Source organism: Dromiciops gliroides, chromosome 2 (assembly GCF_019393635.1).
Source record: "Dromiciops gliroides isolate mDroGli1 chromosome 2, mDroGli1.pri, whole genome shotgun sequence".
NCBI classification, from domain to species: Eukaryota; Metazoa; Chordata; class Mammalia; order Microbiotheria; family Microbiotheriidae; genus Dromiciops; species Dromiciops gliroides.
Window position 1 is genome coordinate 103,398,733 of NC_057862.1, and position 13,120 is coordinate 103,411,852.

The window sequence follows — 13,120 nt, forward strand, 5'->3', positions numbered from 1 at the left end:
AATCATCACAAAAATTAGGGTTTTCCCCAAGTTCTACATAATAGAAATAGCTTCATTCCAAATTGCTTAGGACAAACATTTTTAAATGAAATGGCTTTAAAGCAGAAGCGACTGGGGGTGGTGAGGAGTCATCTTTGCTGTTGAAGGAAAGGCAAGTTTAGAAATGAGTAGCTTACCAAAGCTATTGTTTTTCCCTGCAGTGTTATTTAGATGCCAACGGAATAACTGACTATGTTTTTAAAAAATGAGTACTTTCATCTTCCCATACCTTGAATTTTCACAAAGTATATTAAAAACCTCAGGTAATCAGAACCCTCAATTGACCACATTTCCTTCCTTGCAAATCACAAGAAAATAAACCCAGTAAAGGAATTTATTTATTAAAGTTGATTTCTAGACTATGTCCTGGATTCCAGGCCCAATCAACACCATTTCCCATAACAGTGGTCCTGGACAATGAGAAATAATGTTTAAAAAAAAAAAGACCTTTGAGAAAGTGCCTGACACTTTAAATGATGCTTACTAGCCAAGATCTACCTAGGTAGGGAAAGAGAATCAGACAACTTAGGAGTTTCACCAATAAAAACTTAAAGAGAAAGGAGTTTGTGTTTAATTGAAAGACAATCAGAAAATAATTCCTAGAAATATTAAACCCAGTTAACTGAAGTTTTTATAAAAGTCAACAGACAACAAATTCATTTTGTTGGTGATCGCCCTTAAAATTAAAGGCATCTGATACTGGAAAGGTCTATTTAAAATACTGTTTATTTGTGATTTAACATTAATTAGCATTACATCTAGGAGCAATCTCAGATAACATTTATATATTTTTCCACAGGACACAGAGTTGGTTGGCTCATTCTTTATGCCAAAGCAAGTCAATAGAGGCATTAGCAGAAGGTGCAAAGAGCTCACTGTTGCATTTTAAAAATACTTATGCACATTGCATTCATTTAGATAGATTCTTTGTTTAAAAAAAGTTATGAAAAGCATAGTTCACAGATTACTGTTTCTACATATGTTGTAGTACAACACAAATGATGTAGAACATAAACAAAATCCTCAAAAACAAAGTTAAGCAAAACTGAAAAATTTCACTAAGAGATTAAAAACACTGATTCCAGTAGTTAGTGATATCTAGAATATGGTTTCCAGGATTCATTTTAACTTGGCATCATCACACATACACAGTCAAAACAGAACCAGCCCCATAACACACCATAATCAACATGATTTTTTGCATGCCAACTCACCCTCCAGAAATACTTTGGATTATTTTGCAGACTGGCCATTTGGGGGTCACAATGATCAGTCACTAATTTGTGGTGGATTCATGAAGTCAAATGTTCATAGAAGGAAAAGACTGCTATGTTAAGTTTAGGTTTAGATTTCTATTTACAGTAGAAAGGAAGAAAACAGAAAAGATGAGACGATTGATAAAAATGAAGAAGTGGTAGTTTCCCCGGGTGGCATAAACCATGCTCACCTATTCTAGTGCTGTCCAATGGGACATAAGTCAGAAGGATCTGACCCTTTTAAAATGTAAATGCAACCAAGTAAAAAGTTGCTTTTGGCAGAGATGTGACTTTTAAAGGTTTTCATGCACATTTTCCATGCCAATTTAAGAAATCACGATCTATATTGCATAGTGAACACCAGGCATTCCCAAATGGGTACTTTTCTCACCCAACGTCTCATTTTATTCTTGACATTTCACTTTCTGTTGAACAATTTTCCCCTTTCATTTGGTTATTTATTGAAATTAATTTTTCATTCATTAGCAATACCAAGAGAAAACATTTACTAGGATTTTAAGCATGAATCCAGTTTCATTTTTATGTGCTATGATCCTTTGATCCAGAGCCCCTGGATTCTTGAATCCTATTTAAGTACACTCAGTCCAAAGCATTTTCAAATAAGCTCTATGTTAAATGATTGGCTTAAATGTTTATAACACTTTTATACTGAATGGTATACAAACATCTCAACATACAAAAATTTGTTTTGCCAGAGTTAAACTAAGTTATCCATGTTATGTGTACAAAATCCCCTTTATTGAAAAATAAGGGGTTTTCTAACTAATAAAAAAGGAAGTTTTCAAAAATTATATTTCACTAAAATGAAATATTTGGCAAACAAAGTTACTTCAGATGAGGCCATTTTACACAATGCAAAAGATTCCAAACCAACCTTTGCTTAAAGTTTTTTTTTTTCTATTAGGTGCCAGTGTATACCTGTTCTGTAGGATCTAGTCTAAAAAGATTTACATATTCTGTTACTGTCTATCCACTGAAACAGTGGGTACAGAAACAGAAAAGATGTGGTCAAAAATAATAATAAAAAAGTATAATCTTATTACCAAGTGAGGCACAGCAGTTGAAAAATAAAAATTCTCTTGCTTCCTCACTGGTAATGTTCCCAGACAGACACGACGGTGAAGAAAGGCCTGAAGCACTTCAGGAAGAGCTCAGACTATGGGGCACTGCATGAACACCTGCTAGAGCAGATCTCATTTAAACCGTAAAATGTTTCAAAACTCAGAGAAACTTTTGGACCTACAAAGTGAGAGATGAATTAGGGTTTTACATATTTTCTCTTTAATCCAACCCTTTTCCAGTTCAGTTTTTAATTTTAAAGTCCAGTTTGCTGTCAATCCCTAATGCTGATCTACTAATGTATATTAATGGTTGACTTAAATGTGGCTTTTAAATGTGCAATGTCACATTATAATAAAAAGGAGATACTTAGGCTTCAACTTTCTCCTTTTTCTTGTTCTTTTTCAGAAAAGATGGAGTGCGGAATTTCTTCTTTTTCTTGGATGGTGATTTTGAAGGAGAGCCTTCAGGGGAGACGACTTCTTCAATTTTTTCGGAAGGCCTAATGGTAATCTCAACATTCTCTACAGTTGTGCTCGTGGTTAATCGACTCATGTGCTTGGTGAGATCATCTTCTACATCATGCATATCATCTTTGCCATTCACTACCACAACAGGCACTTCCATGGAGATGATGCTCTTGGAAAATATCTCATGGTTTTCTACAAAAAGGAAGTTTTTCTATTACTGTCTAGGTTTAACATGTTGGTTCAACCATTTGGATTTTGTGAAAAACAAAGTACGAGAATTTTTTAAAATCACTTCGAAGAAAAAGCTTTAATAGAATGTAGTTCCTCAAGTTTCATTAAATGCCAGTTTCTGGGTAATTCACATAACTATTACATGAGGCTGGAAAACATTTTCATATCAGTTTTAGGGACATTTCAACAATCAATCTCAGGAAGATTATATGCTTCTGATAGCAAGAATTTAGACAAATCAAACTGAATCCACTTCAATACAATAAGCACTTGTGAAATGCCTACTATGTGTCAAGACACTGCTGCTATATTACCTTGGAAATTCCTAAGGCAATGTCCTTGAATTGGGCATCCAAAGACAAGAAGGAAAACAGTTCCTCAAAGAACTTAATAACTGCTTGTAGCTGAAGTTCAGCATGTGATTTGTCTTTAAAATTATCATTCTTTTCATAAACTGAATAAAACCATTAGCCTCTTTTATGAAAAAAATCCCGCCCACTAACATGCAAGGCAAACATTATCACTTGAGGATATAATTTCTTTACTTGCGATAACATGAATGATATGGGAGACAAGCTCTAAAACCATCTCAAGGGTGACTATGGGAAACTACATTGAATACCTTCTAATTTTTCAGGGACATTTTGCGGTGACTGAGTTTGAGACTGAATTTGTGAGACAGATGAACCATCATCTGAGACTATTTCCTGCTCAGCATCTGTAGGATAAGAGTTTAGTTAAAAGCCATGCAAAACAAAAGATTGAGATTTCAGTCCAAGTTAGTGCATTCATTACAGTGTCCATATAGTAAGCCAATCCATCCTTCATCAATGAATTTGTCATGCTAAAGCTTATCACAGGATTAGTAAGTATTCATTTGGGGAGGTTAATGTGTTAAAGTGTTTGGCTTGTATCAGGAAGCATCAATAAATTAGCTAGTTTACATTCAGTATTAAAAAGGAAGTGGGGTCCAGTACAGAGCTGTTGGGCACCCAAGCAAGCAGCTGATATGTATAACTCTCAGCTACAATGTTACCTAGAAAACAAAAAATGCACTTTGTGGACTTTGTTGTGAAAGACTGCCCATTGTGTTACATTAGTGCAGAAGAATGCTTTGTGGTCCTATTGAACAATCTCCAATGCTAATTCCTGCCACAGCAATATTAGTAAGGTGACTGCAGAATATTATGATGAAAGTGGACAAGCTTTAATGGTACATACAGTACGCATAAGTTTCTAAAACATAATATATGTTACCTGGTATCTTTAGGCTTTCAAAAATAAGAAATTAAAAAGGGACATTTTATAAATACAGAAACCGGAAATAGCTGCCAACCTCATGTTAATATGACAACTAAGTTCAAAAATACTCCTTAGAATGTTTATGATATTAATGAGTCAAGATGGCTCTCTTTTTTAATGATACACTGACAAAACCGTCTACTTTACACCATCCAAATGTCCATAATTCCTCCTCCAGGGCTTATAACAGGGATAGAATTCTTGAACTACACTGGCTCTTTGCTTCTGGGTGATAAGTAAAATATTTTTTTCCCCAAAACAGTGATGTGAGTGAAAGTCATTGTGCATGCTAGTAAAGTCTCCTTAGAAAAAAGAATTGGCTGGAATGCTTTTGTTCATATTTCCAAGATCTAATCCTAAAGCAGAATTGTGGAAACAGGACATTCATTTGGCATTCAGCTGGGCTTTGCCTGCTAGGCTGCCACTGAGGACTATCTTCAGACACCTCAAAATTTGGCTTTTGCCATTGATTTTTCCAATTACTACACTGCATAACCATATGACAAAAGTTATCAAGGAAAGGCATGTATTTTAAAAGAACCTGAAACCCTATACTACAAATGTGAAAGCAGCGTGTTCCTATCTTAGTCTTGGCTTTAGTATAGATCTTTTCTTACTGAGAACCATTGGAAATTTTAGTTTCTAGGATCACAGAATCCTATCTATGGTGCTGGAAGGGACCTCATAGGTCAGCTAGCCTAATTCTTTCACTTTACACTGGAGACATGCAGGGAAGTTATGTGATTACCCCCGAATCACACAAGTATTAAGTGGTAAAGCCAAGATTGAAAGCTAGGCCATCGAATTCCAAATCCAGTCCTCTTCCCACCACAGCACACTGCCTCTCAGCAAACTTTGTCTTAAACAAAACAAAACAATCCCAACCATTCCAAGGTACCTGTCTACAAGTGTTCTCAGAGTGTCTAGAAGGGGCAGTCCCTGGTAACTCTCTACATTGCTCCTTTCCATTTAGGAATTAGTAATAAGTAGAAAAAGAGGAAGACCAGGGAAGGAGAAAGGGTTTTGTTCATTTGTTTTTAAAAGCTAAATACCGTCCTTGGCCCTTCTATCCATGACTCTCAGAACTCACAAAGATCAGGAGGCCCTCCCAAGTTCAGAGTGTGGCTGCCCAGGCCTAATTTACAATTAAGCCACTGACCTTCCAGGCCTTGCTGTTTGCGTTCGATTGTCTTCTTGTACTCTTCAAGTTCCCGTTCTGTCAGATCACTGAAGGGGTTAGGTGGAGCCGGTGGAGCATGTTCATCTTCTTCGAAATGCATTGTCTAGAAAAGAGGAAAACAACTGCTACGTGTAATAATCAATCAACCAGCATTTCTTAAGTGCCTGTACTGGAGATAAAGAAAGAGGAAACAGACAGTCCCTATCCTCAGTGAGGTTATAACCAATAGAGCAGACAACGTATGTGTGTATATGCATATATATGCATGGATATGTATGTATCCATACATATATACACACACACACAGGATGCTATGTATAGGATAAATAAGAAATAATTAATAGAGGGAAGGCATTAGAAGTAAGGGGGACTGAGGAAGCCTTCTAGGAAAAGACAGGATTTTAGTTGGGAAGTCAGAGAAGTCAGTAGGTGGAATAGAGGGGAGGGAGCACTTCAGGCAAGGGGAAGGGCAGTAAGAACAATGCCTAGGAATGAGAGCTAGACCAGCTAGGAGACCAGGGTTACTATATTGAAGAGTCAGGGAGTAAGGTGGAAGAAGATTGGAAAGGTAGGAGGGAACTAGGCTTTCAAGGCTAAACAGAGCACCTTGTATTTTATTTTAGAGACAAATGGTGACCACAAATCAGTGGAGTTTATTTCAGGGATGGTGGTGGTGGGGTGTGTGTGCATGCACGCGTGCATTTCCAGAATGTGAAATATTGTGATTGTTGACAGAATCTTACAATTTCCCATTCACCCCAATAATGTTCTTGTAGGACAATTTCAAGAAGTAAGTTTATAAGCTGAGCCAAGTTCTGATAGATGTTATTAGTTAAGAAATATACTAATAGTCCAATAAATGATTTTTCTTTTACAAAATTGTAATCATAAACAAAAAGGTAAAAATAAAACCATACCCAAAGAATTCACCTAAATTTGTCACAAAGATAGCTGTTAAATGTTTCTTCTAGAATTACCAATTAATACCAATGAATGTGGTAGCTTAAGTGAAATCATTTTCTTTTGTTGACTTACTGAAGAAGGCTTATCAACAACAATGCCGGCAAGCAATTGAGATTGTGGTCCTGCTGTCTTCAAGTCATACCTGTTTTGTTCCCGAATCTACAATGAAAACACAATAAAAGCAAAAACAAAGTCTTTGTCATCAACGACAGAGATGCCTTTTACTTTCTTCTTAGCTAAACACCAACTTTTGACAGTCAGAGAATAAGTATATGTTAAGAAATAACCAAAAAATTTCCTCGATTACTATCCTTTAAGGTATACCTTCAGGCTCCTTTCTGAAGCCTCATTGATTACCAATAGCACTTATTATCTTGGCCTACTCAATATGTCACTTGAGTACCACCACAAGGGGGTGTATGATTAAAAGGTGTGCATGTTTGTGTTGTTTCTCCAATGAGATAACAGCTCTTTGAATGTTAAGATCTTGTTTTTTACATTCCAGCAAGCAGCACAGGTCTGGGCACACGTTAGATGTTTACAATGGTTGAAATGTTGAATTCAGTTGAAATACCACAGCCTTGGGGCAGCTAGGTGGCGCAGTGGATAGAGCACCGGCCCTGGAGTCAGGAGTACCTGAGTTCAAATCTGGCCTCAGACACTTAACACTTACTAGCTGTGTGACCCTGGGCAAGTCACTTAACCCCAATTGCCTCACTAAAAAAAAAAAAGAAAGAAAGAAATACTACATACTTCTCTAGCCCTCAATGCTCCCCCCCACCCCAATATTCCATTTTGGAATTATAGGATTTGATCATGATTTTAATATACCATTAAGATCTATTGAACTGTGAAAATACTTAGCAATATACTTAGGATACAAATTAGTCTGGTGACCATTCAATAACAGTTATTACCTTATTTCTCTTTTCTAGGACCTCACTTGGGTTTGTATTTAGAGGAACAAACTGGTTTGGATCTTCAATTTTGATGGGTGTTCCACCACTAACTTTAGAGGAATCCTCTGCTTTCATCCACTTAAAGAAAGAGTGAAAATGTATTTAATAGAATAAGAAGCCACTACAAAAACACTGTAATTAAGAAGAGGCAGAAGGCTAGTCTTGTAAAGAATTTCACTAATAAAATTAAGCCATTCAATTTGTAGCATCTACCAGTTTTACCTATGTCCCACAATATATATCTCTTCAGAAATAAATATCATATGCATATTCAAATTTCACTTTCTCCTCATGGTAACAAATTTTCCGCAAATATTTCACCTGAAGACCACAGGAGAGACCATTCTCATTCACTGCTGTCCTCTGGTTTCCAGAAATTCTACATGGGTTCAGGGTTAGGGAGCTACTTCAGGCAGTTCAGGGCATATGGTTTCTGGCTCTCCACTTTCCACTTCCAGTCAGTAGAAAAACAACCAAAAAATGCAGCTGAATCAGCATTTTGGAAAGGGAAGCACTCTTGGCACCATTCTTAAAGTATGACGACAATGGTGACAATGGTAGATGATGGCTAGAAGGCTTATCCCACCCTCCACAGTTTTACAGGCTGAAAAACTCTAATAGGTACAGTGAGAAATAGTTAGAATCCAGAGATCTGAAGTGAATACTAGGAATTTTAGCATACTAATAATCTTAATTTACACAATGGAAATGAATATTTTTAGATACTCAAGGGTTTTCATGCAAAATGTCATGGGAAAAGGAAATTAAAAGAAGTCTGAAGCAAAACCTTTGAAGAGAAAGATAGATTAACCTGTTCTCTAGTGCTGCCCACTACACCTGAAGTGCCACCTGGGTATAATAGCAACTTCGGGAGTTTTCACCCAACTCTCTCTGCCATTATTTCTTAAGTTAAGTTTTGCTAATCTCTTTGAATAGATTTCAGCTAGTTCTGATTCACTGCTATAGCATCAAGTGCTTCTACAACTTCTACACTATATTGCTAATGATTTGCTAGCATGGAGCTATTCAATGCCTGGGTGACTCAAGAGAATAGTGAAGACAGCTAGGCAGCAGACATAAAGTAATGGCATACTGTGATTTTTGTTCTGGGACTGGTTTCCCCATTCCAAGACTCCTCAGGCACATTCACTCTCATATAAGTATTTGGTGAGTTCAGCCATCTTGTTTTTTCACGCTGCTGTCTTTGTGCTAAGAATCGGAGAGGTGAAAGGGGCACCATATCATCTTCAAAAGAAAAGGCAGTCACAGTTGCAGGGATCTCCACATCACTTTTGTGCCTGGGCTTCTCTCGGATCAAAGGATGCCTATATGCATAGCCGGTTCTGTACCCCTAAAGGAGGAGAAATAAGCACTTGGAAAATCGAAACACCCTGATTGTGTGCGTGTTTTTTTTTTTTTGCAGCTAGTAGGTGTCAAGTTTCTCAGGCCGGATTTGAACTCAGGTACTCCTGAAACCAGGGCCAGTGCTCTATCCACTGAGCCACCTACCTGCCCTAAAACACTGTTTCTTTTGTTGCTAACCTCTCTTCCCCCATAAACCAAACTGCCTCAACACAAAACTGTTAAACAAGCCCATCCAACAAAACAAAACTCCAACCTTCCTGCTTGGCACTAAAATTAATTAGGCAAATTTAATTTTTTGGTCAAAATTCATTCCAGTTAATACCACTACCTGAACTGTCTTGCTCCAGACAATGCTGCTTTCATAACTTTTTTTGGGGGGGGGGGGGAAGAGGGGGGCGGGCAATGAGGGTTAAGTGACTTGCCCAGGGTCACACAGCTAGTAAGTGTCAAGTGTCTGGGGCCAAATTTGAACTCAGGTCCTCCTGAATCCAGGGCCAGTAACTTTAACCACTGTGCCACCTAGCTGCCCCCTGCTTTCACAACTTCTGACTAAAAACCAAATAATGAAACATTGAGAAATTCTTTGCGGGGCAGCTAGGTGGCGCAGTGGATAGAGCACCAGCCCTGGAGTCAGGAGTACCTGAGTTCAAATCTGACCTCAGACACTTAACACTTACTAGCTGTGTGACCTTGGGCAAGTCACTTAACCCCAATTGCCTCACTTAAAAAAAAAAAAAGAAATTCTTTGCTACATATTCATATTTGATGTAGATATTTAAAAGTGTTTTACTACTAAATATCCCTAAGGCTTTGAGGTTTCTTTTCTTGTGTTTCAGGGCATTCTGTCCTAGGACATTTGTGTAAGAGATAGGAAATCAAAGACAAAATGGCATCTATATTTTCCATTCTGACACCTATATATACAGAGATAGAACAAACCAGAAGGGCTTTCAGAGCAATTTTTCTCTGAGAGGGAGGTCAAAGGTGTCTCCAATACCAAAGGGAGCTAGGGAACCTTTTGGGCCTGAAACAAAATGGATGCTCATTTTAGACTGTCCACCTACCAGGTTGTCCAGTGTCCTCATTAGTCCTTCAAACTCAAGCTCTCCAACTTTCCATTTCTGTTGGGAAGTCATGTTCACACCTCCTCCTCCTGCCACTGCCACAGAATGAGTGAAAGCTTTGTATTTCTGCAGGTCAAGTACAAGTAGATTGTCTACTCCTCCTGCTCCTGCTAATGCCCGGACCTGTAATCAGTGGGAAAAATTACAGCCAGATAGGGTGATGTGGGTAATATTTTGTTTAAAAAAGCAAAATTCTTGATCAGTAAAATTATGTAAGTCTTGGACAGGTTCCTACACCCAAAGGAAAAGGCTAACACCTTTTTGTAGAAATTCACAGCTGAGATATTAAAGACCAAAATGAAAGAAAGGCACATTAAAAATTTCCAGGTCAGCTGAGAGAACTTTTAAAAAAATTTCTCAACGAATTAATATTACTACCTACTTCTTACATAATATATCACAGGAGAAATTATGTATAAAATGTCTTAAACTTATTAAAGGAAAATAATGACAATAATGTTTTATTAATAACCCAGTTATGTAATGATTTCAGGTTTACCAAGTGCTTTCCTTAAAACAACCCTGTGAGGTAGGTAATATTATTTTCATTTTAAAGAATAGAAACAAAAAAAATATGATAGTCTATAGCTTGAGGATAGAAAAGGAAATTGCACAAACTCACAATAATCCTGTCCTTACTCCTCTGGCTTTAATAAAAGCAGTTACAACTAATATACAATTTTTCAAGAGCTGATGAATAAGGTGGTGGTTCTTACTTCTCTTTACCTCTAATCACTTCCATAAGAAGAAAAGCAGAAGTAGAAGGAATCTTCTATTAAACTTCTCATTTAGAGATTTGGCAAAAAGCTTTGGGAAGTGGCATGGGGAAGACTGACCTAAAGATGACATAGTGGGATTATTTGTAGCTTTCGATGTCACCTCGGTTTCCAGCTCAACAGATAATTAAGTATTGGCCCTAATTAAAAGTGTTATTATTTAGGGACCTTTGGCCAAATGGATTTTTAGACATTAGTGAGAACAGAGCTTACATCTTACCTGTATCTCACAGGCTATTTGCACATTAAAAATGTAATGAAAGGCTTCCTCTACTGTTTCTCCCAGTGCTACCACACCATGGTTCCTCAGCAGCAGTACCTAAAATAGAAGTCCCAGAATCACTTGAAACAATCACACTGTTTGAATCAATAGCAGCAGCAACAAAAATAGCCACCATTAGCAGAAACCCTGCCACATACCTTACAACTTGGCCCCAGAACTTTCTGTAGCTGAATTCTTTCTTCCTGTTCATCCAGGGATCCTTGGTAATCATAATATGCAACTTCTCCCAGTATCAGTGCCTCTTGAGAGATTGGAAGGATTCCACACTTCATTGAGGATACCTATTTAGTTGTATCAACATGATGATGAAGCCCAAACAGTAGTGAACTTCTACAGGGACTAGATACCCTTCAGACAGCTGATGAAGTACTCGGCTACTCCTTTTCCCTGCAATCTTCTGCAAAATACTAGATATGAGATCCCGGAATCTGCAGGGTACCACCAATTTAAATGGTGTGCCAATTTATTCCTATAGATAATATTAAATATCTTGTTCTCATCCAAGGTTCATACTAACATAACTTTCATTAAATGGCTCATATTTTAAAAGAAATCCAAATTCCTGATTCCACTGGTCCTCCCACAAACTATTATAAATAGCAGAACTGAAACCTCTGGTCCAAAGTATCCTATTTTTACATTCCAGGTACAGAAAGAAATCACTGGAAAGAGGGTTTTAATGGTTAAAGGCTTAAGAACAAAGAGCACAGAGAATGTACAAAAAGAATTCATTTCCCCCAAGTCATTGTAGGGGCCCTCTGCTCCCCAACCCACAACTTACTGCTGCAGTTGCAGGAGTATGGATGTGTATCACACATTTAACATCAGGGCGTGTGGAGTAGATAGCAGCATGAGGACTGAATCCTGTATGGTCGATTCTCAAATTTGTACTTCCCTGATCAACTACTTCTCCTATTATATTGACTTTTACCTGCAAAATAAGAAAGAGATGCATGAGGCTCTGCATATGTCCTGAGTCAAACATAAGGGAAACTGGTAGGATTTCCAATGAAACTTAGCACCACCAAGATAGTATAGTTCTTGAGAAGCCTTCCAGTAACTCAAGTTTTTTATCGAGTTTTTATTATCAGGTGGTCTGGGGAAGTCTGCTTTATACTGCACTAGCTGGAAAGTTTCCATTTTGCAGCACTGCAGCATCTGGGACTAATGTTAAGACCTGACATTCTTGAGGCTCTTGCCAGTGGATAGGAATGCCTCCTAACAGGTCTTTCTACCTCCAATTTCTCCTATGTAGGTTGCCAGCTTAATCCTCCTAATGTATAGCTTTAACTATCACTCTATAGATTAAAAAAAAATCAAATCAAAACAAAAACCCCACACCTTCCGTTGTTCTCCATCACCTTCCAAATAAAGTCTAAATTTATAATCTGGCATTCAAACAGCCCACAATCTCATTCTACCTCACCTGGACAGTCTTATCTCAAGCTACTTTCCCATATACTCCAAGGAAACTAGATGACCTGTTGTCTCCCAAACACCCCCGGTGTCTTCTCCTCTTTCAGCTTTGTTCATGCTTTTCCCGTTTTTCCTCTCAGCGGCTCCCATACTGCTCTAAAGAAATCCCCATCCTTCCAGGCTTGGTTAGGGTGTTACATCCTCAATGAACTCTTTTTAGATTCCCCCTCCCCTCTGGATGAAAATAATCTCTCCTTCACCTCCCACAAGCCAGGGGGCTTTTGTGCTCTTCTTCCAAAATGATTACATTCTAATATGTATGATATGTGTTCAAATCTTATCACTCTCACCATATTGATGGCAAGTAGCAAGTTTCTTATTTTATATATCTGTCTCAGTACCTAACACTTACAATGCACAATGAATTATGCATAAGAAATGTTTGTTGAATGATTAACAGCACACAAAAAGATAAATGCCAGGATATGATGCTATGAGAAATGTTGTTTCTTAAAGTCTATGAAGCATTCTTTCTCTTTCTTTAGTAAGGCAGCCAGCACAGACCATGAAATGTAAAAGAAGATTATCTTTGAAATATGAATAAGTAAACTACTCAAATATAGCTTTCTTATCAGGAATACTACTTATCTTATATTTAAACTCCATCCCTCCAAAC

The 13,120-nt window shown here is 37.6% G+C and overlaps 1 protein-coding gene across 1 annotated transcript in view; it reads right to left on the reverse strand.

The window, feature by feature from the left end:
* Positions 1-747: 747 nt before the first annotated feature.
* The window catches only part of ADD3 (adducin 3), a 160,812-nt gene continuing 148,439 nt past the window's right edge, over positions 748-13,120 (reverse strand). The window contains 10 exon segments of the mRNA XM_043982771.1: positions 748-3,037; positions 3,699-3,794; positions 5,538-5,661; positions 6,594-6,680; positions 7,439-7,558; positions 8,574-8,831; positions 9,910-10,092; positions 10,966-11,064; positions 11,166-11,309; positions 11,810-11,959. Coding sequence (XP_043838706.1) covers positions 2,745-3,037; positions 3,699-3,794; positions 5,538-5,661; positions 6,594-6,680; positions 7,439-7,558; positions 8,574-8,831; positions 9,910-10,092; positions 10,966-11,064; positions 11,166-11,309; positions 11,810-11,959 — 1,554 coding nt within the window. The 3' untranslated portion in view covers positions 748-2,744.